Below are 27366 nucleotides of genomic sequence, written 5' to 3'. Positions count from 1 at the left end.
GACATCCGTTTCTGCTGTGGTGCAGTCATGCTCCAGTACTCCCCCCACCAAAGCATGACATGTCTCAGTGCCTCAGTTCACACAGTGCCTGCCCCAGTGGTTTGGGGAGGGTGAGTGTTTTGGAGGTAGTCCCAGCTGTGCCTTGGCAGGCTGAGACCTGACTAGCATCCCCACATCTCCAGCCACAGGTAGAGGTGTTCCTGGCCCTGCTTGATAGGATGGTTCCTCTCCTGCTACAGCTTCAAGCCCCTGTAGACGGTGGCTGCGCTATCCTGGCTCTATCCTAATGCTCAAGTTTGAGCCCGTCAGCAGTAAAATGGCTGACCACACCATAGCGTGCCATTTTCTGGGTTACATGGACAGGATGTTGGACTTGGTTGCATGTTCCCAGTCTTGCATATTTAGCTGAAGCTCAGGTTTCAGAGGCCTGTGGTTAGCAAGTGTCCTGTGTGTGGCAAGGGTGGGACCCTGGGGAAGGACTGAAGTGCCCTGCTAAGTGAGCATCCAGTTTTTGTTTGAATTTAACTCTTGTTTTTGGAACCATGGGTGACTTATTCTTGGAACCCCGTTTTTCAGAAACCCATCTGCACACAACGTTGCCAGGATTTCTGCTACAAATATTTTGTCATTTGCTCTTGAGACAATCTGTTGTTTCAGTCCTGGATGAAGTTTTGTAATATGTTGCTTGAGATATCATGGAAAAATATCTAAATGATGGTGTAATCTTCTAGGTGAAAACACGTGGTCATAGATGATTTATTTTTCTTTTTATTAGTAGGAAATTTATTTTTTGGCTTCATCAATGAATAAAATCTATAAAATCTTAAAAATCCTGAACTCTAGTGGACCTGCTCTTTCCTTATCTGATTGCAGTAGTTGAGTTAGAAGTGAGCCAACTTTTGTTTTCCAAGGAATATTTGGAGTTCTCACATTTGATGCTCATTTTTGCTTAATCCTTTCTCACCGATTTCACATGCTCAGAGAATTCATTGTGCGTGGACCAAGCTTGTTTGTTTAATTTGACTTTTTTTCCTCTTAAGGCAGAGTTTATTCCCTTCACGAGTATCTCCTTTATTGTACATACAAAATCCTGCCTTCACTAGACAATGATATAGCAGAAGAGTTGCTGAGAACTTTTAGAAGTTGGAGGCTTAAAAGTAAGGCTCAATCATTACTTTTGAATGACAATTCTTCATCAGACTTACTTGTGTGGTGCTGGACAAATCTCTCAATTTCCCCTGTATCTATGTGTACAGAGATAGGTGGTACTTTGGTGTGCTGTTTTGATAACAAATGGCAGTATGCTATACCTAAATTTCTCAGGGAACCTAGTCTGAATACTGAGTCTTACAACCAGCTATGTTGGGTTGTTAGTGTTGACCCATCTGGTGTTACAAACAGTGTGATCTCCCCTTGAGCGGCCATGTAGGGGGCACAGATAGATACAGTAGGCTGATTGCTCACGGTAGCACCATGAGTAGCTACCTAGCAAATGGTTTAAGATTTCAAGTGAATGGGAGAAAATTCTGTCTTCCAAAATAGCTGGAGGTGAATCTCATGGAACCTACAGACAGGCAGGTCTAAAACCCCAGCAATCAGCTCCAAGACGTTATGGGAGAAAACTCTTAATGAAGCGTTAGATCAGCTTTGTGCTGAGAAAGCTGTTGCAGATGAGGTTTCTAACTGTAAAGAGAGAATGATCTCCTCCCACTCCAAAACTGGAGCATGAGTCAAGTGGTTGCCAGGTTTATTTTGGCAGAAGAAGCATTGGAGGTGGTGGCTGATGCTAAAGGTGTGCTAAGAAAAACTTCTTTCCATGATGGGTGGCTTTGAGAAAGTTTCATGTACTCACAGAATTCATGTAGAGTCCTTATGAATACTGTACATTTTGGCACTTGGTCCTCTTCCCATTCCTATAGCTGGGCCCAGGAGAAGGCAGGCATTGCTCCTCCTTGCATGGCCATTTCCAAGCAATTCTTTCTCCTGGTGCTTTGCTTGTTCTTGTCTTGCTCTCTGGATACCATGTGCTTGGCAAACTTCCAAGCTCTGGTAGCGCCTCTATGCAGAAGAGATGGGCAGGTCTGAGAGCACGTAGCTTTGCTGGTGTACTTAACTTTCACTTGTCTTCTCCCTGTTAAATAAATAAAGAATTGACGTGTGAAGGGGAAAAGCGTGGGAGGAAAAATGTCAGGAAATTCAAAGGTGAAGCTATTTCCTCCCTCAGTAATATTTTTCTTCTACATGTTGTTTCTTCTCTTCAAACAATGGGGTGAGTTTGAATCCATTCTTAACTATCAGCCTTGCCATTGTTTATTTAAATCCTTTCATGTGTGTGACGGACCTCAGGAAAAACCCACACTTCCATTGTGAGTCCTCTGGGCAGGCTCTCTGTAGTATGGTGCCAGTACAACAGGGCTCCAGTTGTCCTTTGGGATACTTGAGTGCCAATGATTTAATATTGATGGGGAACCATATAATGGGTGTGATTTAAAGGTGTAGGATGTGAAATTTAATAAGTCTGGCAAAGCTTAGTTTTTTTTTCCAAAAGCAAATAAATACTTCACATGCTCAGAAGGAGGATTTCTGATGTTAATCACTTAAGTGTAACAGTGTTAACTTATTGCCTGTGTTCGTGTGTGTATGCACACACTTGCTTTTGGAGAGGGAGTGTTTTGCTGAAACAGGTGAAAGTTGGTTCTGTAGTATAAAACAGGAAGCAGATGGGTACTAATTAAAGTTCTGTTGATGTTAAAAGGGTGACTGAGCTTTAGAAGCATCTGCTTTCCTAATTTTATATATAGCCAGTACGTACTTTATATAAGAGCCAGCCTCCCCACACTTCATTGTTTTTGTGAAGCTGGAGGAAATGCGTGTACATGTGCGTGCGTGCTGCATGGCTGAGGGATGGCGCTTGCAGCGTTTGGTGTTTGCTTCCTTCTCTGTGCTAGAGAAAATGGTGTTTTCTGCACATCTAACAAAAGTGCCAGGCACCTTTTTGTCTCCCTGCTCTTCTCCCTCCACCTTTCCACAAATAAACAGACAGTGGACTGGCAGTGGTGCTGTATGTAGATAAGAGTGGGCAGCTTACTGTGTGTTGCAGGTTTTTGTGTCTCAACTCATCAGGGAGAGCTGCATCTGGGAGGGAAAGTTGTCCTTCATGGCTGTTTGTTATTGCTCTGTTAAGACTTTCACAAAGTGGTTAAGAGAGTCAACAACCATAATAACAGTGAGAGTGTCAGCCTCCTCTGTGTGTGACCTGTGACCATCATTATGGTCTTTAATCTTCACAAGTACTCTTCATACTGCCTTTACTGTGTTTTCTCTTACCTTGGGTCTTATAGGACTCATCTTCCAAAAAGAAGGGAAACGAAAAGAATCAAGCATATTGTATTGAAATGTAGGCAAAGGAACTATAACACCAAAGCAGAGCAGACCTTCATATGGTTGAACTATCAGTAGTAATTATAATATCTTAATCACCTCAGTTGAAAACTGGATATAGAGAAATAAATGTTTCTGCTGACTTGAGTAGCATAAGTTTTGTCCCTGTGTTGAATTACTGAAAACTGTTTACTGGCAGGTTTTTCTGCTGGGAATTGGTGTGTGGGAATAGTTTCCTTGTTGGGAAAAGTGCCAGGGTTCAGTCCTGGTGTTGGAGATGTCATCATTCTGGTAGAAATAGAGTAAACTTAATGTGGGCAGGAGGAGAAAGAGAAAGAGGAAAATTTTGGTTAGCAGCGGGCCTGAGTCCAGGAATATGCAGATTCAGGGCATGGCAACTAAGATATGGAGACGTATCATCTGTGTGGCCACAGTGAGCAGTGCTTGGGAATTTGGATTGTGTTTGGCTAAAACTGTCATAAGGATGCTCTTTGGGTGTCTAGTTAAAGAAGTAGCCTTTCTACTTTGAAGCTGCTGCTGTGGCTGCAAGTTTCTGATTTCATTTGAAGCAGAAATGGCTTGAGTGGCAGCCTCTGCTCCTACCACCCTGTTAGGCCTATGACTGTCTTGGAAGAGGCAGAAAACCCATAGTGGGGAGGTGTTGCCCAATTGGCAGCAGATGCTGCTTCCCTGGCTGTCACTGAGCAACTGGTATCTACTGTATCTTGTTGAGCAGCTACAATGAAACTGCTGTATAACGAACCATGGTATTTAAATCTTTCTCGGTTAGCGCTGTTAGTGGGGGTTATTCCCCCCATGTCTTTTTACTCTTCTGGGAAGATTGCCACAAACTGGCAGAGTTTCCTAACCTGGGACCTGCTCTTACTCGTTCCCTGCAAGTGAGGAGGGGCCAACAGGTCTTTCCGTAGGAATGATACCAAAAGCTTCTTGCCCTTCATTGCAGGTATGAGAAGAGGCAGTCAAGTTCACCTCTTCTCTGTCCCTTGCTAACATTTCTGACAGGTTTTGCATGTCTCCTTCTACACTGGGCGCTTCACTACTACACCTCTCCCTGGCTTCTTGCAGCTGAAAGGAGAACCACGTGGTCCCAAAATGCATGGAACAATGGTAGTGTTGCCTTCTCCATTGGACAATATGTCTCTTGGAGGGTTTCTTATGCCCTTATGCATTTCTAGTTACAGGACTTCATAATAGAGCACAACTCAGTTGTGCTGCAACCAGAACTATTTGCTGGAGTTTACTGGGTGCCAGAACCTGGTCCAGGAGAGCTTTCCTGCACGCACAGACTGCAGAGTTATGAATTCTCTTCTGCAATATTGGTTTCTTAAATGTTCTGGGTTTTACAACCCCACAGTGTTTGTCAAGAAGCTGTTGCTGTTTGAGTGTACTTTGACATCATACTTGTGATAATCTCCTTTGGCTTATCCTTTAATCAGCCTTTTGACAAAGTCTGGGGACTGGCTTTAATCTTAGGTGGTTCTTGCTCTTTTCCTAGAGTCAGCAACTTAAAATTGTCTGTTTTCTTCCTGTGGTGCAGGTGTATTTAAGCCAGGATTACAAGAAAGCCAGTGCAGTCAGAGAGAGGACATTTGACTGCTACTACCTCCCCTAGCTGCCTTCTGAAGGATTGTGGAAGTATTTTGGAGGCCCTAATAGTCTATGTTCTTCAAAATGAGAATAACTACAGTTGGAAGGATGCAAGTTCACTATTAGACTTGATTTAAAAAGTTAAAAATCTGCATGCTTAAGGCTATTTGAGAAGTGGGTAGTCTCTGTGGCGATGCAGAGGCGTCCATGCAAGCTGGTGCAAAAGGGCACAGCCCTTAGCTGTGCCAGGAAGCAAGAGTTTTGTCATTGCTGCTCTCTGGCGAGTTCTTGCTTAGGGTAGGGTGCCTTTAAGCCTTTTTTAAGTGTTTCTGTGGTTTTTATTAGCCAGGCATACTGCATAGAAATCACTGCAGTTGGGGGTTTGTAAGAATCACATGTAGGTTTCACTACAATTCTGCTTAGGGGTGAATGTTCATCTTAATGCTCTGGTTGATCACACTCAACCTTGAATGTTTTCATGTTTGAATACTAAACACAAAAGTAATGAGAATTGGAAAAAAAATAATCTTTTCTGTTTATAATATAACGTAATATTTTTAAAGATCTGTAGAGCACTGGGGTTTGTCTTTTTGTTGTCAAAATTACTCATCTACTACTCTCCTTGGAAAATCAGTCAGATGTGTTGAATGTGTATGTGTGTGGGATGGCTGCTGTTGTTAAGCAAACTTTGAGCGAGATAATGCTGAGCTTCCTTATCAGATCCCCCAGAGATGCCTGGCATTGAAGGAAGCAGGCAGCAGTGGAGGAGTGAATGAGGGGTCTTTGAATAATTGACGGAGAAGGAAAAAGGAGGATTGAGCCTACATATGTTTTTGCCATTATTTGAACCTGGTGTGTGCAATGTGTTTTTAAGTGCTAGGTACTGAACTCAGTTAATGTACTGAGAATTTCATTAAAAGGAGTGTCTAGGGGCTACTAGACTTTGTTAAATTAATAACTGGTGTCTAGATATCTTCTAAATACTAGGTCCAGATCCTATTGCTATGAAGCTTAGTTTTGGGTGTACCTTTTTACAAAGCCAGTTGTGGAAGAAGTGTTCTTTCCCTCAGCTCTCTTCTTCCTAGGTAAATGAGGAATACGTAGTTAAATCAGAGCAGTTGTTAATTGTAGTTGCTCTAAAAAATACATAAACTTGATCTTGCAGCAAACAACAGCTAGCTGGTGAGTGTTGAGATCAACACTGCCCTCTGAGCAATTATTCTGTTTTCTGTGATGTTATTACTTTTATTCCAGGGGGAAATAGGGAATAAGGGAAGATGGAAGAATGGAGAAAGGGTAGGGGAGGTAAGCTTTCATTTTATTATTTAAAGCCAAATATTTTGGAATAGAAACATTCAGTGTTGCTGAAGTGTAAAAGCAGATAAGCTGCAATTATTTATTTACTCTCAACTTCTACTACTGTTTTTTTGAAACTTCAAGTACCAAGCTCGTCAGACAGAGACTCCATTACAATATTGCCCTGTTGGAGAGGCTTCTTTGTGACTTTGTCAAGCTTGCATTCTTCAGTATAAAATAAAAGTAGGGAATGGTGATGCCTGGTGTCAAGCCTTGGAGAGAAAGGGAAGAAAAATTAATTGATGCACATAGTTTTATCTTTAGGAAAACTGTCTTTGACAAACTATTATTGCCCAGTTGACAATGATTTGGCTTAGCCCAGTCCCCAGTTGCTAAGTTTCAGGGGCTGACATAGCAACTTTGGACATTTACGGCTCAAGAACACCCATGAGTTCTTTTGATCTACAGACAGGCAGATCTGCTCTTTCTTGCACATCTTTTTGTACTCTAATTTACTTACACATTTCAAATTTGGGGGTGGGGGAAGGAATTCTTCTGTTGTTGCTGGTTTGACAGAAATGTTCTGCAGGTAAGTTGGTACATGTGTTCCACCTCCAAAAGAAGGATATTTTTGGATGGCTGTAGCACACTGAGCTTTGCTTGGGTAAGCTGTAGATGTTTGTGAAGAGAGGGAGTTATCTTTCCAAGCATGTTTATTTTTGAGTCAGAAGTCTGTTTTCCTGGAAAATGAAGTCTTTCAAAGTTCATGTTAGAGGGATCCAAAATGATGTGCTTTTTAGGTGGGGTCATTCACTTTGCCTTTTGAGTACAGAAAGAGTTGAGGGGTTTTTTTTGAGCCTGTGTGTTTGGAGGACTTGAGGCATGAATATGATGTTATGTCAAAACTCAAACTCTTAAATTTTTCACAAAGATGGCCAAGGAAAACACTTAATGAAGCACTTATGTTTCTTTCCTCTTATTTATTGGGATTCCTATGACTTCTGTAATGGAAGAGAAGCAGAAATCCAGCTACATGAGGATTAAATGCTTGAGAGATAATGTCCAACTTAACCTTATATAAAAAGTCCTTGAGAAATTCCTGAAATTTAGCTCTGTAATTTCTACTTTAGTGCAGAGACTGTGTGAATTGTGTGACTTCTAATGTGTTTAATCCAGAGAGCATATTGTTGGGAGTTGTGATGGGTTAGTAACTGTGTCTGCAGCAGACCCTGATTCGGATGAGCAGTGGGGGAGGCATGTAGTTCAAAGTCTCTTTTCTAACTCTCTGCCTTCATGTTAGGGTGAGCATAGGCAAACAGTGCCTTGCTGGGGCTCTCTCTCTTCCTACTGTACCTGCAATGCCTGGGGATGTGTGACCTGACTCCAGAAAAGCTTTGCTGGTTTTTCTATTATTTCAAAACCAACTTTAAGCAAATACAGTTACTTTATATTTCTTGCCTATGTCTTTGTTTGTGTTTTGTTCTGAGCATGCTTGTGAACCAAATCATAGCTGTGTTTGTAGGTTGCAAAGCTGTGTAAAATTATGAATTATCTTCTCGCTGTTGTGAGTCAGCAGTGGACAGGAAGAAAGCTGAAAATACTGAATAGGCAGCGTATTGCTGTGTAGGCACTTAATGTTGTTGCAGTGTGATATAAGTTGAAATATTGCTTATTTCCTCTTTGCTGTTCAAAACAACCTGAGCATGTTATGACCAGGGTCTAAACAATAACTGAAAAAGTAAAAACAAACGTTTTAACAGAGAAAGGCATGGCCTGCCAAATATTCTGCGTAATTTATGACTACATGAATAGTCAACAAACAGAATACTTGATAACACCTGACTTTCTGGGGGAAGATTTTCATGTCTTTTTAAAACAAAATGAGAATGTGGAAACATTCCCTGTAATATCTTCAAAACTGAGAATAATCCAAATATTAAATAAAAGCAGGAAGGGCTGCAGTGTCAGCTGGAGTTTGGCAGCAGTTTAATGAATCTGTGGATGTAATAGATGTATCAATGGGATGTATCAATGAGAAATCATTATAAAACTTCATAAACAAACTTGACGACATAATATTAGAAAACATGCCTTAGTAAACATTTGGTGTTTTCTGCTTTTTTCTGTTTCATCCCTGTTTTTGAAGAGGCCATTATGTGATCCACAGAATAAATAACTTCCTGTGTCTTGATAGCTATTGCAAATGACAGCTCCTACTGCTGACATTCCTGCTATTTTTAATCTGATGTAAGGTTGTGTCCTGGATTTTTTTATTTATTTATTTTAAATGAATGTCCCATTCTGACCTACAAAGCCAGTTTGCTCAAGAAAAGAGCTTGTGCATCTTAGGAGCTGCACAAGGGGCTGTGTTGCTTCTCTCTCTATGAATATTTACGAGAGGGAAAGGTAAACTGTGGTACCTAAAAGAAGAAAAAGATATCAGAAGGAGAAAATACTGAGCATGCCCTGTTGACTACCTTGTGGCAGTCCCTTGAACTGTTTTTAGGGCATTTTAGCTCTTTCAGTTCTGCTTTTGCCATAGTGCTTTACTGCACATCTGAGGAAAGCTGGAAGATATCTCCTCTGCCTTCCTCATCTTTGGGCAAACACATGGGAGGAATGGAAGTCCCATGGCAGTCTTTGTGGTTGCAGAGTTGGATTTTGCAGTCCTTAACTCTGAATAACTAGCCAGGCAGGCTCAGGCTGCTCAGTTACCCGTGGGGTTTTCACTGGGGGAGCGATAGTGGTGAAGTTTGCACTGTGACCTCCAGAAGGAGCGAGCCTAATCCAAAAGCTGATGAGAGCTTTTCAGTTTGCGGGATTAGTGAAGGGGAGTTGGAGGCTTGTCAAAATCAATGTCATTTTCTCTGAACTGATGAGAGTGACGGCAGTGTCCTTCCTGGGACACTTTCTTTTGCAGTGCCCAGTGCGCACAGACCCTCGTGTCAGGGACTGTCCGAGACAATGGGAGTGAGATCTGCTTTGAGTAGCTGCTGCAAGGCCAGTCTCCTTGTGTATATCGAATTGAGAGAAATAGTAATCAGGAGGGGTTAATTAGATTTAGTTAACAGTAGAAAAATAGCACCCAAAATGTCTAACAAAGCTTGGTTTTGCATCCCACTCTGGGAGCTGTCTCAGTTTGTGTGCAGTGTGGTTCTGCATCTCTCTAGCAGTGTTGTGTATGTCACAAGCCCCAAGCCATAATGGTGTGACTTAGTTTCCTTTTTATTGTCCTCATTGTAATTTTTTAACCATTTTTAAAAAAATTGTTTGGGTGTTGCAATGAATGCTGATGCACCAGAGCTCTTGCGCTTTACTCTGTTAATTCATAGAATTATTGAATATTTAGGGTTGGAAAGGACCTTAAGATCATCTAGTTCCAACCCCCCTGCCATGGGCAGGGACACCTCACACTAAACCTTATCCATTATTGTCATTAAAAACATGCCTTTTTCTTGTCCTTTTTACTTTTCTTGTTTGGGAAAGAGGAAGGCAAGTAAATACAGAGCTGATGGTTTAAATCACTGTTGCCAGATGACATTCTATAGGAATGAGGATTTGCCAGTATGCAGCTTGTAAATAGTCCTTTGCTTTATTAAGGGTCTCTGAACTGAAGTATAGAGCACATCCTACAGTAGTGAAGGGACAGGAATACGTCCAAAAAGGTTGTGACGGAAGAAATTACCCTTTAGATTTCCCTCCTCTATGTACTCAGCTTGCTCTTAGAAATAGTACTGTGCCTCCCATAGCCTACTGAAAGCTGTGGGCATGTCTGGGGATAACTTGGTTCAGGGTTTTGATGCTACACTATTTGCAAGATTGGGTGACTGTTGCTTTATAATGCTGAACAGATGTCATTGAAAACAGTGACAAGTGCCAGAGTTCCTTGAAACTGCAGCCTGGAGATCACAGAAAGCAGTGTTCAAGAGGAAGACATTGGCATGAGCAGTGCAACCACCCATCAGGAGTCCTCCAAGTCCCAAGACCCTCTTGTGAGCAACTAAAACCCCTTTGAGTATAAACCACACCTTATGTGAAAGAGGGTGACCACAGCTGGCCAGACAGTGATGAGGGACAATGTACACTGCAACATAGCTCAAGGCTATAATGATGTTTGGATGAGGGTTTTTTTTGTGGGCATTGGAGTAGTAAATCATGTGATATAAAAGCATCTAGGCTATGGGAGCAAGCTTGAATTGGAAGGAGCTCTCTTGAAGAGAGTGTGCTGGTGGTCTGGCATGTTTCTGCAGTGGGGGAAAAAAGTACCAAGGCAAACTGTGTCCAAAGAAGCTGAGTAGAAACACAATACCTACTATATGTGCTGCCTCTCTAGAATATACAAAGAGGAATAATTGGGAATTGGTACTTGGTTCTTGTAACTTTGAAGTAAAGGACAAGTATGAAAAAACAGAACACAAAGAAAAATGAACAAATATTGACTACATAAAGCAATGTACTTTCCATATTTCCAGATGATACAGTAAAAATAACTTAAATCTGATCCTGTTTAAGCTCTTTTATAAAAACTTTTAATATCTTTTTTTTTTTAGCTAATATTTTCTTTACAAGAGAATTATATTTAATTTTCTTTTCATATGTGAGACAGGTCAAGAGAGAATTGGCTAGAGGAAAAACAAGTAGTGAAAACACTTATACAGTGGACTGTATTGGCATACAGAATAAACTAAAGAGAAATGTCCCTGTCCTCTTTCCTCAATTTCCCTTGGTTACTATAACAGCATTACCTAGTTATGACATTAGGTGGAATCCAGCAGGTGGTTGTTATTAAGTTGACACTGTCCCTTTATGAATGTGAAACCTTCAGCATCTTTACTACTAAGTGCAGTAAAGGGTCTCTAAAGATGCACTAAATCAAACAAAAACCCCCACTCAACTCCATTTTGGTTTTCTTTGTGTGGTTTTGGGGACTATACTGAAATTTTGCTAGACTATCCTTGCACTTGCTGTAGTCAAAATAAAAATCAAACGCACAGTGAGATGTAGCGTAAGATACTGTTCAGCCTGTAAATGGAAGGCATTGCCCTTCTTGTTACAAGACTTGCAGTTTCCTTCAGCCAGGGATTTCCTGTGGGGCACAGCTAACCCTGCTGCAAAGGAAGCTTGCTGCTTTCATTGACTGTTTCTGAAAAACTAGTATTCAGTGACACCCATGTCTGCAGAATTTGAGTCCTTTGCTTGCTAAAGGAGAAGCTCCCTCTGCTATGCTAGTACAAGGTATTAAGGAGATGTATTTCCTTTATTTTTAATTTTCTGTTAAACTACACAAAGACAGTCAACCAAACTTTTAGTATTATTGCATCTGTACATCCCCTCTTTGTATGTTACTTCCCAAGGTAAGAGATACAGATATGCTTGATGCCTTTCCAGCAAACAAGCAAACATCTCTCTGCTGCCTTTGTCAGATGAGCTTGTGCATTGTAGGAGTTGTGGGTGCAGTGCTGCAAGTGCACTTGGCTCCATCTGTGGATCCATGGCTGCAGATTGGCAGCTGCTACTCCTCGGTGTCCCTAAAAGGAGGTCCGTGGTCAGGCAGTGGGCTTTGTTGCAGGTGAATTAAGTCCTTGAGCCTCTGCAGCTACAGCTAGCCTATGGGCAGCACAGCAAATGGAGCAAGTGTCATGGACTTAGATGACTGAGGTAAAGGAAAATGAGTTAAAAGTGAGGCTGGTAAAGCAAAGCAGTACAGCTTATTGTGGGTAGCCCACTGCTTGTGAATCCACTAGGTTGGACAATCATTCCAACCTTTCAGGTTATCACTGATTTTGTGAAAGTAAGTAGTCTTGATCCATGAAGAGAAGATGTGTGGCACCTTAGCAAAGCATCCCTGAAGCCAAGCATTTAGGGTTAGGTCTGCTTGTGCCTTTACCTAGGCAAGTGGCAAATGACTACTTAGGTCATTATGCAGGACTTTTAGCATGTAAAGCTTACGTGACTTCTCAGGGAGGGATATTTGCAATTGTTTCACTTATCCTAGTAAAGCTTTTGAAATAATTATGTGGTCACAAAGGCCAATGCAAAACATGAGCCCCATTTTCCAGCTATGATGTTTCTCACCTCTGTGGTTTACACTGAAACTTTGGCCTATTTCTCACATAGTTGCTTCTTACTGGTGAGAACATCTTCCTAGTGATGTTGCTTCTTACTGGTGAGAACATCTTTCTAGCGATCCTTTGAAGATGATCTGCTCATCTAATTAGTATTGATATATTTAGCATGTATGCACCTTTGTACCACTTCATTAAAGCTAACAAATGTCAGTAAAAGGCAGCTTAGTTTTAGGAAGAAAAAAAGGGGGAAGCTTTCTATAAACAAAGCTGTAGTCTTCGTGATGAATTGGGTGTAACCGTGGAGAGTGGCAGAGGTGAAACAGGCTGTCTGTTAAACAGGAAATGAGTTATTAACATTTTTTGTCCTACTGATTGTAATTATTCCTGCTGGCTGAAAAAAAACAAACACCCCTTGGTCTTTCTTTATTGTAGTTGCAGAATAAAATTTTCAACTACTTGTCATTCTGGCACTGGGTGGCTGAGCTGCTACTTAACTACTCCAAATTTTTATTTATTTTAATAAACTTAGATTAGGACTGTGACTCGTGCTTTCCCTGCAGTAACCTTCTTGTGCTTTGCATTCAGGGACAACCTTGCTTCAAACTGCTGTGGTGCCTGCATCTCCTAGATGGTTGCATTCTTGGTTGCTGCACTAGAGCCTGCAGTGCATAAATTGTAAGAAGGCTACCCATGATGAATCTCAGCAGTCTTCCTCATGGCTTACTACACTACAGTTAATTTTAATGGTTTTAATCCCTTTCAGCACACATTAGCGGTGGTGCATGGTGCTAATATTCGCTGTGCTGTCATTCAGTGTGGCAGTGGCCTATCTGCAGGTGTTCTCTCACTTAACCTTTCTTGAACAAAAGATATATTTTTCTTGCACATATGATGGCCTATATTTTGAAAGACATTAATTATATGTTTGACTTTTGATGGTTTATTAATTGAACCCTTTATCAGCTTTTCTGTGTTAGCACCTGAGACTGAATGTCAGGTCATCCACGTCATGCATGCGTCCTCCTGCTTTGCTCTTTTTGCATTACTGACATAACTGCAGCACAAGCTGCTTGAGAAGGCCTGAGAATGCTTAAAGAGGGAGGAGAATTAGACCCACTTATAAGAGCATCCTGACTTTGCAATGTTCCTCTTCAGTGAGGGCTCAGTGTTGGCCTCCTGTGTCACTAGTGAACTTGGGAAATGCTTCTTCATCATAAGCTAATCAGACATATGGATATATATGTTCCCTATCTGTGGAAACCAGCAATGTTTATTTACAAATATAGAACCCTTATATTTGTCAAACACTTGTTTTACATCTGTTGGAATAGAAAGCTTACAGCATCGGTTTTGTAAAGGCACCATTAGGATTTATCTGGGTTGCCAAATATGTAGTTATCCCTCCTAGCTTGGAATTCTTTTAATCTTCCCGTATTTTCTACACTTAACAACTTTTGTTTTATCCTGATGGCTATTTGCCTTTTTTTTAAATAACACTGCATTGCCTTCTTGCTATAGCCTTTCTTTCACCCCTGAAAACTGATCCATTTCAGACATACCTGTTGACTGTTTTGGCTTCACAGATGATTTTATCAGAGAGGGAGGAAGTTCCATTTGACAAATCCCTTTTAAAAAAACTCACAATTTTCTTATGCATCTTCGTCTGTTGTTTTACCTAATCAGTGTCACTTAGTTTCCTTGGCTTTGAAATGCTAGCAAATGTTTATATATTTGGTGTATGCTGTGTTGATATTATATCATGCCTGTATTGTGGTTATAGAAATAAATATAGTTATAAAATGGAGTATGGGCTCTGGTGTAGGTGATTGTTAACATGGTTGTGGTTCTGTCTCTCTTGGAGGTACAGAAAACAAGAGTGATCATAAGCAGTTTTAGTTGGGGTCATCACATGTGGAACAGTATCCAGGTGTTTGCTTACATTGTGTGTACAGTTCTCACACTATGCTTTACTTTGCTCATGTTTTTTATACTCATTCTTTCTAAATGCCTGTGTAGGGAAAATAAGGAGCTATTACTATCTCATTAGAAATACCTACACTGCTGTTGTGGAAAAGTTCTTCAGGAGAGTCTGCCTAGAATAAAAAGGAAGGTGTCTGGGGATGACAATTGGGAATTACTTAAATACATGTCAGTAGAGTTGCCATTTCTGACATGTAAGTACGCATTGCCAAGTCTCTTAAACATCAATGTCTGAAGCTGTGCATGAATTTTCTGTTACTACATACCATGTTTCAGAGGAGAAAGCTCCAGTGTTTGTGAAATCTCATCCAGTCCCTGGCACCACATGTGGTAGCAGGATGCAGTCTGGAGGATGGCCAACCCCTTTTGATGTCCAAAGATTTTTAGTCTTCTACATCTATGAGAAGGAAGCGTGTGAGAGTATAAATCTGAGGAGTTAACTCCAAAATGTGCAGAACTGAGATTAATGCCACTGACATGGTCACAGGAGAGCCCCTTTGTGCAGAGACGTGTATATCAACCATATAGTGACAGCATACAGTCTGTCCCATTCTTGTACACTCATTCATGGAACAAGGGCTTCATTGCCAAAATCTTATCAAATGAAACAGTCTATGAAAGTATCTCCATGTTTGCAGGTAGTGTTTCATGGATGGTGGTCTGGGAAAGGCTCTTGCTATGCCACCATCTGTAAGGAAAAGCCCAGAGAAACAGTGAAAGATCCCCCTAGTAAGATTGAAGTGTTTCTGCACTTTTTCCAGCTGACACTTCTTAAGCATGTAGGAGCACAGGACAAAAATGAAGTAAAACAAAAGCACCCCCCAAGAACAAAGGACCCAAAAAAGCATGACCTGTTTGGGAGGAAATCCTGCCCTTCCACCTTCTTGCAGCTGCAGGTGGCAAATTGCCAGCATCTTCTAAATATGACTCTTTGACCTGAGGCTAAGTGACACGCTTTCTGTCCTTGCTCTTACATGACAATGGAGAAGGTTTCTGAGCTGTAATCAAAAAATGCTACAATTGGGTGGCAAAGATAGCTATTTCATTAACATTCGAAACCTCCAACAGTGCAGCCAGATACACAGTTGTGTTGGTGAGCATGGTATTACCAGGATCCCTTTAGCAAGAGAAATGTGGGCTAAGGCTGTTTTATGAACAAGTGTGCTATCTGTTGACCAAATCCTTTTGAGTGTCCAACACTAGCTCTGAGGCAAACACAAACTCCATGTGCAGCATCTGCTTCTGAACTTCTTGTATCTCATAGTCATTAGATAAGACAAACAGGACTGCCTTACAGTGGACTGTTTTACCAAAGGAAATTCTGGCACATCTGGAGTTATCAATGTTCTGTTTTCTCCTTAGCCTCCTCACTCTGCCCCTGCAAATTTGTCAGGACAGTTGAAAACCACAGCAAAGAAGGAGCAGGCAGTGTAACTATTCCAGGTAGACCTGCCTGTTTCACCAGGCATGGTCTAACTTAGTCTTGGATAGATACTACATGGTACCACCTGCCACAGTTAGATCTTGCTGCTGCTGTCTGGCTGTTAATGCTGAAGGAACCCTGAGGATATGTGCTGGTGAACTTTCTGTCCTCTGCATACTTTCCTAGGAGGTTTTTTTTAATTATTTCTTTTCGGAGTGCTGCTTGCCACTGAGGCTCCAAGAGGAGGGTGATATGGATATCTGGACCTGCTGCAGAATCCCCATACATAGGCCTTGAGTGACAGGTCTGATGTCCTCTGTAACAGCATATAGAAATCCTGGTGTCTTCCCTTCTCTGTCGCCAAGCTTTTGCTTTGGTGTTGTTTCCACAGAGGGACTCTGATGATTCTGAATCTGCTGTAAGCTTTCAGTAACAGGACACACTAACACAGCTGGCTTGTGCCAGCCACCACTGATGAGGTGTAGGAAGCGGTGAACTGCTGAGATGTCTTCTGAATGAAGAATTGATGGGCAGCCATTAGACTGTTAATTTTAATAGAAATGCTTGACCTGTGCATTATGGACGCAGTCTTGCTTTTATGGCCTTCCACTTTGTGTTATGGCTGCATCTTTCTCCAGAGGTTGACTTCTGGCTTTGTTGCTAGTTACTGGTGAATTTTTTCTGAGATGCCATGGCATGCTGTATTGCAGTGCCATCAGCATATGCACCTTGACAGCAAATTCACTTCTTTTTGTAAAATATATTGACTGTTGCATCTATTCCTTGCTCTTCCTTTTGATGGCTGTCACGGCCCTGAAGCTGAATGGATGCTGCCCATGCCCAAGTGTTGAGGGTATGAGGGTGAAGACACCATGGACACTCTTAAGGGCTCTTACAAAGTTTGGGTCTTGCAGCTCCCCAAATGCTTACAGATCCACTGCTAGATCCTGCCTGGAGATGTTTGCAGTGGGGTTAAACAGGACGTAGGCAGCGGGAACTCTGCTCTGCTTCCCTCTCCTTTGTATGGAAAGATGGTCAGTGTGACTGTATGGTCTCACTTCAGGCTTACAAGCTTGTCAAGTTTATAAAGCAACTCTGGCTCTGGGTGTTTCTCCTTAATAAAACACCAAAACAATTTACTGAAAAAGCAAATACCTTAATATTACAAGTAAAAAATTGTAACAGGGGTATGATTTCTTTTCTCCATTAGGTTAAACTTAAATTGCATTTTTTAGTATGAGTATCTTGGTTTAAATGCAATATTAGGCATCAGCAGAGTTATTTACATGCAGGGATTAAATGGCTGAGACTTTTATTTCTTTAATTGCTTTAAAATGTAAAGCAGTTTGAGGTTTCTTGAAGCTTAGAGGAGTAGCAGGAAGGGCATTCTTGTAGTAGTGGCAGTCTGGCTGTGCGAAATGCTGGAAGAGCAGCTGAATAACATAAATATATAGATTTAAAGGAATAATTTCCTTGGCTTTATAACTGCTGCCGTCCTGATGAGGTTTTGATAAAATTCCAGTGTGGATGCTCTCGGAGCGAGCTGGCACTTGTCGCTACTGTGCGGAAACCTGCCTTAGAATGCAGCTGCTTGCTTTTCACCTCATTCATGCCAGGTTTTTGGAGTCTTTGCTTCGAAGTCCCACCAAAAGCCATGGCTGAAAGCATCTCACAGCATGCTGGGGCTGGTGGTGCTGCCGAGCACCCTGGTCGCTGACAGCAGTGCCACTCCTCCTGCTGCCAAGATCCACTTCTGAAACTATACTTTTTTATCAGGTCATGTTTGTGTCTGGCAAAGATTTGTAGACACAACATCATTAACAGCAGCACATATTTTCACAAGATTTACCTCTTCAGCCCTTTTTCCAAGTTAGTAAATCATAGCTTCTTTAATGTCCTGCTGGCTGTGTGAAAAACAGGAATTTATGTAACAAGCTCTGGGCTGCAAACATTTTCCTGTTAGGAAAATTTTTTTTGCATTGCTGGCAGCGTTAGGAGACAGCTCTGTTACTCAAAGAGCGACCTCAGATGTCCTCAGTACAATAATGCCAGATTATAACATTTTTGATGACTAAGGAATAGCAGTGATTTCTTAAATATTTAACTCTTCTTGTGCAGAGAAGAGGGAACCGAGCCTTAGCACGGTATTTTCTCTGCTGGTGTGTTTTGTGTGTTTGATATACCTATTTTGATAGTAAACAGTGGGTCTGAGCCAAGTGGGTATGTTTACAAAATACAGTAAAAAAAAAAAGAATGAACTGGTGCAGGAGGATTTTTAATCAACAGAGCAACTTTCTTGCGACATTTCTAGAGCTGGACTTGGGTCAGCTGGGGATTCGGCTGTGGCCCTTGAGTGAAAACAACGAGCTGCGCCAGGCCAGCTTCACAAGGCTTCTTGGTCAGCCCTTGGGGCCACGGGCAAGTCCAAAGATAGATGTTTTGGGCTTACCCTCCCAATGTGTGAGCTGCACCTGGTGAATACACAATTTCAAAGCCTTCCCTGCTGCTCTGTAGCTAGATAGAGGATGAGGTTTTGATTGCAGGGTTACCTGCAGTGAAGACGTACAGTCCTACTTTAATTAGTTAATATGAGAATGGCTTCCTTTCTAAATTGAGTAAGGAAGCACTCAAATAATCACTGGTGTTTGTTTTACTGAGATAGTTTATTAAGGATGGTTCTTTGGAGGAGAAAGGAAAGGTTGGAAAGGCTCTGAGGTTAGACACATGATTTCACTTCTTGCTGTGCTGGTTGAACACCATGCTAGTTGAACATAAGTCCATGTTGTGCCATCTTCTGCTGTCAAAGAGCGCCTTGTATCCCTGTTTGGGGTGAAGCTGCTCTCCTGTGGGGGTAGTCTCAGGACACTGCTGCCTGGCTGCCCTCATCTGCAGAAGGTCTCCTCTTCAACCCCAGAGTAACCATTCCTGTTGAGCTCTGCAGATGGCCAGGCCTTCATTGGATGATTGGCTTCCTGTAGTCCACAACGTGTCATGGCCCTTGCAGGGAGTTTGACCCTGTTGTCCCTGGTTTGAGCTGGGCTCCGAGATGACTAGTTTCACCTGGCATGCCTTCTTACGGTCTTTGCTCCTGTTCTTCTTTCAGCTGGATGTGTAAGCAATGGGGAAAGATGGGCATCTTTAAGGAAGCAAAGGTACACAGGAGAATGGGTAGAGAAGGTGAAGGAAGACATTTCTGGAGATGCTGCTGTCACAGGGTTGGGAAATACAGCAAAAGCAGCCAGAGACCAGAGCAGTGGCTGTGTCCCTTGTCATCTGGTTTGACTCTCAAGGCATGCAAAGTGCCCTGAGCTGTATCATCTTCTCAGTTTGGTGCTGTAGTGTGTCCAGGGTGTGAAATTATAACCAGATAATTAATAAGAAAATTAAGATAGAATGAGAGGAGGAAGGTAGGAAAACAGGGAAGATGGAACTTTTGATTGTCTATTGATGTGCTACCAGGGGTTTTGTAGATCTGGCAGCCATTTAGTGTTCTGAGATGAATGGCCTGATGGTCAGGATCAACTTTACTACTACTTTCTAGAAAGTCTTTCTGGTTTTGCTCCACTAAATTTATTTTTAAGACAATGTGCTAAAAATGATTATGAATGGAGGCCAGCTACTGCCTCACTGATTTCTCTACCACTGAGGTCTCATTTCAGGTTTACTTATTTTATGTGTTATTTTGTGTTTCCCTCCTACTTGCTCTACATGAATTGCAGTCTTAGCACAGACCATGGGTCCCCATATAGACTGTGCTACCATCCCACCTTCCTACCAGCGTGTATGGCTGCCTATTTCAGCACTCCTTGAGACTGAGACCTTTTGTTAGCAATTATGTCAAAATATAGGACAGCTTTTCTGTTGATACGACGTTCTTTACATGTGCTCAGCAGAAAATTACATGAAGAAAAAAAGTGTTTATCTACAGCTTGGTAATGCAAAGGGTAGTCTCTTGTTAACAGGTCGGTCTGTGGGCTTGGAGTTTTGATTTTGGAATTTTTTTCTGTTTTGTTTTTGTCTGTAAGAGCAAAACACGAAACTTGTGACTGAGGAGATAATGAAAAGCTTTAGTACCTCTGGTCAGTCTTGGCACAAGGTATCTTGTGCTCTTGGGTATTAGAAGAATCAACCTCACATATTAAAATGTTGATTTTGAAAGAGAGAGATGGTGTTCAGGCTGAGATTTTAAATGCAGTTTTGTCTATTTTTTTTTGTCTGTTTGCATTCCTTTCTCCTTTATGATTTCTTAGGTAATTTGTGATGTTTATTTATAGAACTTGGAACTTAATCCTCAACTGATTTTCTATATATGTTTTCTCACATAACACAAATAATATAAACCTTACTAATGCTCAGTGGCAATAATCACAGGCTGGCATATTTTCAGGGTTTTATGGATGTGCAATGTGAGAACCTATTACAAGGACTACAGAATTGGATCTAGCATTCCCAAACTTCATGTAAAATAATGAAAAATAATTAAATCCCTAAATGCAATCAGGTTCATTTGTTAGAGTGAAGCTGTTAATCTTCAGTCATCTCCTTGGCCTTCCAGTATATTTTGTCTCCTTTATGAGGAATTTGTATTTCAAAACAGCTCCTTCAGTGTTTAACTTTTTATAGTGCCAGATGTGATTGGGCCACGTGACAGTCAAACTGACATAGCAACTCATTGCAAGCTCATTTCAGACAGTTCTGAGTGGTGAGCTGATAAAAGATGTTTCCAGACAAGCACATTTTCCCATTTCATGATTTGGCCTATGTTTTCTAGCAAAATTAAAACATATTTGCAGTGACAAATATTTAGTATGCCATAAAAGATGCATGTTTTCTCTATTTCTTACACCTTATTTTGTTTTTCAGAATTCAATCCGTCACAACCTGTCTCTGCACAGCAAGTTCATCAGAGTGCAGAATGAAGGAACAGGGAAGAGTTCCTGGTGGATGCTCAATCCTGAAGGAGGAAAGAGTGGCAAATCTCCTAGGAGGCGAGCGGCATCCATGGATAACAACAGCAAGTTTGCCAAAAGCAGAGGCAGAGCTGCCAAGAAAAAAGCATCCCTTCAGTCTGGTCAAGAGGGAAATGGTGACAGCCCTGGATCACAGTTCTCGAAGTGGCCTGCAAGCCCCAGCTCTCACAGTAACGATGACTTTGATAACTGGAGTACATTTCGACCTAGAACTAGCTCTAATGCTAGTACGATTAGTGGAAGGCTTTCTCCTATTTTGCCAGAGCAAGATGACCTTGGAGATGGGGATGTGCACTCCATGGTATACCCATCATCAGCCACAAAAATGACTTCTACTCTACCCAGCCTTTCAGAGATGAGTAATTCTGAGAACATGGAAAATCTTTTGGATAACCTTAATCTCTTGTCACCTAATACGTCAATGACTGTGTCAACCCAGTCTTCATCTGCTACCCTGATGCAGCAAACTCCAGGTTACTCGTTCGCATCCTCAACCACAAGTATAGGTTCACCAAATCCAGACTACAGAAAATTCACGTATGCTCAAGCTAGCATGAACTCTTTGCCCCAGATTCCTATGCAGACTCTTCAAGACAGTAAATCAAGCTATGGATCGATGAGCCAATTTAACTGTCCCGCAGGGCTTCTGAAGGAGCTACTGACTTCCGATTCTCCACCGCACAATGATATCTTGGCATCAGTAGACACAGGTGTTTCCCAGGCTGGTGGCAGGGGGCTGGGCCAAAATGTGCTGATGGTTGCTAACTCGGTGATGCCAACTTACGGCAGTCAACCACCCCACAACAAAATGATGAACCCTAACGCCCGCCCTCACCAAGGACATAACCAGCCAACACCTGCAGTTAATGGTCGTGCCTTGTCACACACAGTGAACACCATGTCACATACATCAGGTCTAAATCGCTTGTCGACAGTGAAGACTTCGTTACAAGTGCCTATGAATCACCCGATGCAGATGAATGCTATGAACCCATACGCCCCTGTTAACAGTTGCAATGGCTATGGAAGGGTGGGAATTGTTTCCCTCCACCAGGAGAAGCTCCCCAGTGACTTAGATGACATGTTAATTGAACGGTTGGACTGTGACATGGAGTCGATTATCCGTAATGACCTTATGGATGGAGAAACATTAGATTTTAACTTTGACAGTGTATTGCCTAACCAAAGTTTTCAGCACAGCGTAAAGACAACCACACACAGTTGGGTGTCAGGCTAGGATGTAGTAGGAGGTAAGCTGTGCTTTTTATAATAAATCTGAAAACCGCTAAAGGGAAGAGAGATGTCAAAATGCATAAAATCTGGGTGGTCTTCTGTGTTGGCCTGTGGAGTGCCTCTATTAGTAAGTCACTTTCCAGCCCTTTGTTAGTTTGCACCGGTGCATTAAGATTGCCATGTACCAACTGCTGTTACTTCATGTGGAGCACTAATGTTTTGCCATTAATACTTTAAACAAAAAATTTGCTGGTAGTTAGCAATTGCTGAATACTTTTTTTTCCCACAATTTGAAGGTAACTTAAAGCTAGTTTGAGCATATTTTAATAGATTTAATCGTTTGGTGTGAGTGTTAATTTGTTCTTTTTGTTGTTTTTTTCTTTCTTCCCAGGCTACGGTTAAATTCTCCAGACTTGTCTGACAGCAGGAACTGAGAAAAGCAGTACAAAGATGTCCTTCACCTTCCTTTTTAATTTTCTTGACAAAGCTGTGCGCATGCACTAGCTTCTCTTGGGGGTCTTTTTTTTTGTCTTTTTTCATCCTTTCGTCAGAGTTGGCAGCAGACAGAGTATTTTCCTGTACAGGATGTTTGCCCAAGATTTGCAGGTTATGTGCTGCTGTAGATAAGAACTGTGCCATTGGAAATTTCATTACTCTGAAGTGCCAAATTCACTACACCATGTAATCACAGCAAAGACTCTTACTTACATCATGTTGTGCTTTCGGTTTTGTACAGTATGATCTGTAGAAGAAGAATTGTTTTTTAAGACTATCTGTTTTGATCCAAGAAAAATTTATAAACTTTTGTAAGAATACTGTGATGATCTCATGCCCTAAGTAAGTTTAACCTTCATTGATGTTACCTGTGTTTTGATGAATTAAGATAACTGTGGACTTGCCTTGCAGCAGTATGAACTGCATTATTTTACTCAAATTTGCCACACATTTCATATGGGAACAGAATAGCCGGTTAAATATGATCCTAATAAACTCACTGACTATTCAAAACAAACAGTAGGTTAAATGCCATTTGATAAGTTACCTGTATTCATGTAAATTTATGCAAGACTATATCTGGATTTCATTGTCAGACTAATGACTATTGTTGGACTTAAGATAATTTTTGGAATACTTTCCAAGCTATTTTTCTTATAGTTAAAGTCTACTTTTGTTACATAGGCAACCTAAAAAAGATAAAAAAAATATCTGAGATCTGGCAGCATTCATAACCTCTTCATTTTGTACAGTATTTTAACTGGATTAAGTACATGTTTTTATAAATTTCCCTAGCACTTGGGAGTGCTAATAAAGGAAAAGCTTAATAAGGATCTTGAATACGAAACATTTCTTTCCCTTTTTTGTTGTGTGATGTATAAATATAGACAACTTTATGTTTAGGAAATATTTAATCATTTTTATATATGCATTTTTAGAAATGTCATCTGCTTCTACTATCATTTTAACTCTGACTACCACAAAGTGTTAAGTATTCATTGTTAGATGCTTGTACAATGCTTCACATTTATATTTATTTCATAGAGGTCTCATAATGTTTGTGCACTCAAGAGCAGGACCTTTTGGAGAAATTAATCATTTTATTCATATATTATTATCAATTTTAGTAAAATTGATGACAAAATTGCAATTTGTCTTAATTAGCACTAGGTTTAGGGTTTGTTGGTGTTCCTGTTGTCAAGCAGTACGTTTGAAGAGGTAAAAGTGCTACTTTTGTGTGGGAGACTAAAACTTCTGTTGTGCCCTGTTGCAGGACAAAACATTAGCTAGGTTTTTTTTTACATAAGAAAGATAAAGTAAGTTGCGAAGTTATACAAATAGGTGAGCTTGTGGGTAGGGGAGAGCATTAATGAGAGAAGCCTTGTTCCTGTGGGAAAACCTGGTCTTGCTGGAATAGGCACACTGACAACTACCTGAGTGTTTTCAGGATTGGGTCTCGAATAAATGGTTTCTGATTTTTTGACATTGCATAGTGCAGTTTTCATGGATATGTGGATAAGAGGCCTCACCTGTGTTTTCACTGGTTACTACACACTATTGTGTTAGAGAAATTCTTGGAGCTTTTTTATGCACTGACAGGATGAACATCGTTTGTGCGAGGACCGGTTGTTGTGAAGAAGGGGAGAAATATTTTTCCATAGTTTTTTCTCTTGTCTACATAACCCACAATTGGAAAATATTCTAATTGAAACTTATCTTCCCTGTAGTGATGCTGTATGGTGGAGAAAAAAAATGGGATGTGCCAACAAAATTAAGTTTAGTAACAAGCCATATATTTAATGATCCTGTTATGACTTTCCTAAGGCTCTGCAATATATTTATTGATGTGCTAGCATTTAGCTCCCTGTTGGCTTATATCACTACCAATTACAGCTGGTTCTACTTTTTTACATATCCTACTACGTTTGTCACCCGTTCCAGAGGCTGATGTTGAGCTATCCTGTGATACAGGATCTCCCCCAGCATGAAATCAGTCTTTGAACTTCGTTGAGCAAAATGAAATACTCTTATTGCTGAAGCCTCAATGAAGCTGCCTGCTTTCACAGGCAAGTATCTAGTAGCGTCTTCACCATCGAATTCATAGTGTCTGAAATGTGACAATAAATCCTGTCAGTGGAGCAAGCAAGAGAGCTCACATATGAGTTTCTGGAGATCCTTCTTTCTGCTGCATGTACAAAAATGTTTGCTCCCAAATGGGCGTTGATATGCATAGGGCAAAGCAGTTGTAAAATTCACCTCTGCATGCAAAGCGAGCATCTTAATACTGAACTCCATGGGGTTACAGCTGAACATGCTACATTTAACAATATACCTCCTGGGTTTTATTTACTGCTACTGTATAACTTCCTGTATAGAGGTATTTTCTTAATTCCCTTTTATAATTATGAATAACCTAAATGTAGGCATTCCTTAATTACAACAGTTTGTAGGAAGCCCCTTTAAGTATTGTGAGAAAGCAGTTGTAGATAATCACAGGTTTGGGCTGTGTGGTCATTTTTTTGTTTGTTTGTTTTGGTTTAGTTTTTTCTTGTTTTCTTTGTTTGTTTTTTGGTTTTTTTTTGTGGTGCCATTTTAATATTTTGCAGTTGTAATTCTGGAATACTGTGAAGTCTGGTGAAGGGACGTGTTGTTGGCCTTGAAAACAAACATTATGTGACCTCGAGTAGTAAAACCTTTTTCAGTAAAAGTACCAAGTTTCTGGAGTAACTTAGTTTGTCAGAATTGTTGTAAATGATTGGTTTGTGAATTGTGCAGATGATCTTACCTATGCAGCCTTGGTTTTGACTTTTCTCTGGTTTGTACTGTTATTAAAAGTTTATTGTATTATAGAGCTGTTCAGATATTTTAAATATAAAGATGTATTGTTTCCATAATATAGCTATATGATATATGTTTAGGTAGTAGATGCATTAATTGGAAAGCTCTGCTTTGATAAACTGACAATTTGCCTACACTTATAAGCAAAAGTCATATTGCTTATTATTGGCTTAAGTCAACAGAGCATCCCTAAGAAGAGAAGTTAAAATTGGACCAATTAAAAAACAGTATAAAATTTGCACTTGTTAAACCACTGGATGTATGTTAGTACTTTTTTATTTTTTTACTGATCTGAAATTCCTATTTTCATGGTGAAATTGCTAGGATCCTTAATTTATGACTGATTTTAAATAAGGTATTCTCATTATTATTATTATTATTTTGGTAATCATAATGTAAAATGAAGCATGGTTTATGCAAGCAAAAAAGCAAATTACTCGGCGTTAAAACTGGCCTCCTTTTTTGAGGGTGTTCCACAAACCAGCAATATCGAGAGATTGGCATGTACATACTGCTAGTTCTATTTGTGAGTGGTGTGACAGCTCTTCAACGCTTCACTGCTCTGACTTAGTCACATTGCAGAATTAAAATTCATACGTGGATATTTTCAGCAAAAGTGCCTGATGTACTTCTACAGACACACGAGAACAATCCCTGACAGTTTGTTGTATAAAGCCATAAATGTATATAAATTATGTTTAAAAAGTTTTGTGTCCTTTCTTGTATACGGAGAATGAGATTTGTACCAGGATTCTACTTGTGATTAGTAATCCTTCTACTCAGACTTTGTTGTAATCACTTTCCTTACCGCGTAATCTTTTTAATGATGATGATGATCATTATCCATTTGGACAATCCTGATGGCATTAGCAATTTTATATGGAAAAATACTTCATGGTACCAAGTCTTGCCTGGCAAGATGATACCATATTAACAAGCAAACACTAACTGCAGAATAGTTAACAAATTTTCCATTACTTGCTATAAAGGAATTTCTCTCTCTTGGCATTGCTTCTAGAATTGGAACCATAGCAGGTACAGGAACCTAATAGGGCTGTGTTACCAGTGTTTTATCAACATAGTGTGCTAAAAGTAACTTGTTTACAAGTCTTTGAGACTAAACGCAAGAAGAATCCATGCCTGGCTTGTAGGGCTTGCTATGTAGAGACGCTTTGTTACTGGAAGCTGCATTAGGCAGCATCAGACCATGTTGCCAGTGCTTCGAGAAGCATAGTTCAGAGAAAATGACAAAAAACTCCTGAAATCTTTTCAGAATGGGTATTTGTAAGTATAAGCTCTTAATAAAATTGCTATGACATGAGATGTTAATAAGTGTATCAGAATGTTATGTAATACATTGTTAAAGAAGGAGAGAAAAAAAATCACCAAGGGATGCTGACATACTTCAAACCACAGGAAATAATTAGTCATTTAGTCCAAACTGCATGTTAGATGCTAATGCTGTTAAATGTGGGAGAGTGCGGGCTTGGGAGAGACATCTTTCTCTTCCTACCACTCCCCCTGTTAAGGTGAGACAGTTCATGAAGTCTTCTCATCCTTCTCATCTCTCATTTTCTCCTCTTGCCTTCCTCTGCCCTTCCTGCCTTCCTGGAGTACATACCTTTTATTGGAGTAAGAGTTTTTCATTTGCCAAACACTTGGTCTATATAGGCCAACCTGCATGGTGCTGTTCCTTTCACAATCATGCTTTACGCGGTGGCAGCAGGAGTGCTGATGTGAGTACAGAAAGAAGGAATGTCTAATTTTATTTTTTTCCCTTTTTTTTTAGAATTTAGATTGTGTTTCAAAACAGAGCTGGAAGAAAGGCGAAGAGGCTGCCAAAACAGACAGCCAATAACACCCACGCCACAGTAGTCTTGTGAGGCCCAGATCCCTGCTTGCCTGCAGGTGGGGAGGGAGAGGGGTGGCTTTAGATGAAGGAGAGCAGGCTTTAGATGAATTGCTGGCAAAAATGCTAGTTTGATCTTAAAGTGAGCAGAGGTAGACCTAAAGAGCATGAAAGAATATGTTGCGCATAAAAATAGAAACATTTCAAGATACTTTTAAAATAATT

The 27366-nt window shown here is 40.6% G+C and overlaps 1 protein-coding gene across 1 annotated transcript in view; it reads left to right on the top strand.

The window, feature by feature from the left end:
• Positions 1-26613, top strand: part of FOXO1 (forkhead box O1) — a 64106-nt gene extending 37493 nt beyond the window's left edge. Inside the window, exons 2-3 of the mRNA XM_034074355.1 lie at positions 20620-21976; positions 22351-26613. Of these exons, the coding sequence (XP_033930246.1) occupies positions 20620-21963 (1344 nt within the window). The 3' untranslated portion in view covers positions 21964-21976; positions 22351-26613. The remainder of the gene's footprint in view (positions 1-20619; positions 21977-22350) is intronic.
• Positions 26614-27366: the final 753 nt, after the last annotated feature.

This window comes from Melopsittacus undulatus, chromosome 2 (assembly GCF_012275295.1).
Source record: "Melopsittacus undulatus isolate bMelUnd1 chromosome 2, bMelUnd1.mat.Z, whole genome shotgun sequence".
Taxonomy (NCBI): domain Eukaryota; kingdom Metazoa; phylum Chordata; class Aves; order Psittaciformes; family Psittaculidae; genus Melopsittacus; species Melopsittacus undulatus.
This window is presented reverse-complemented; position numbering and strand designations above follow the sequence as displayed.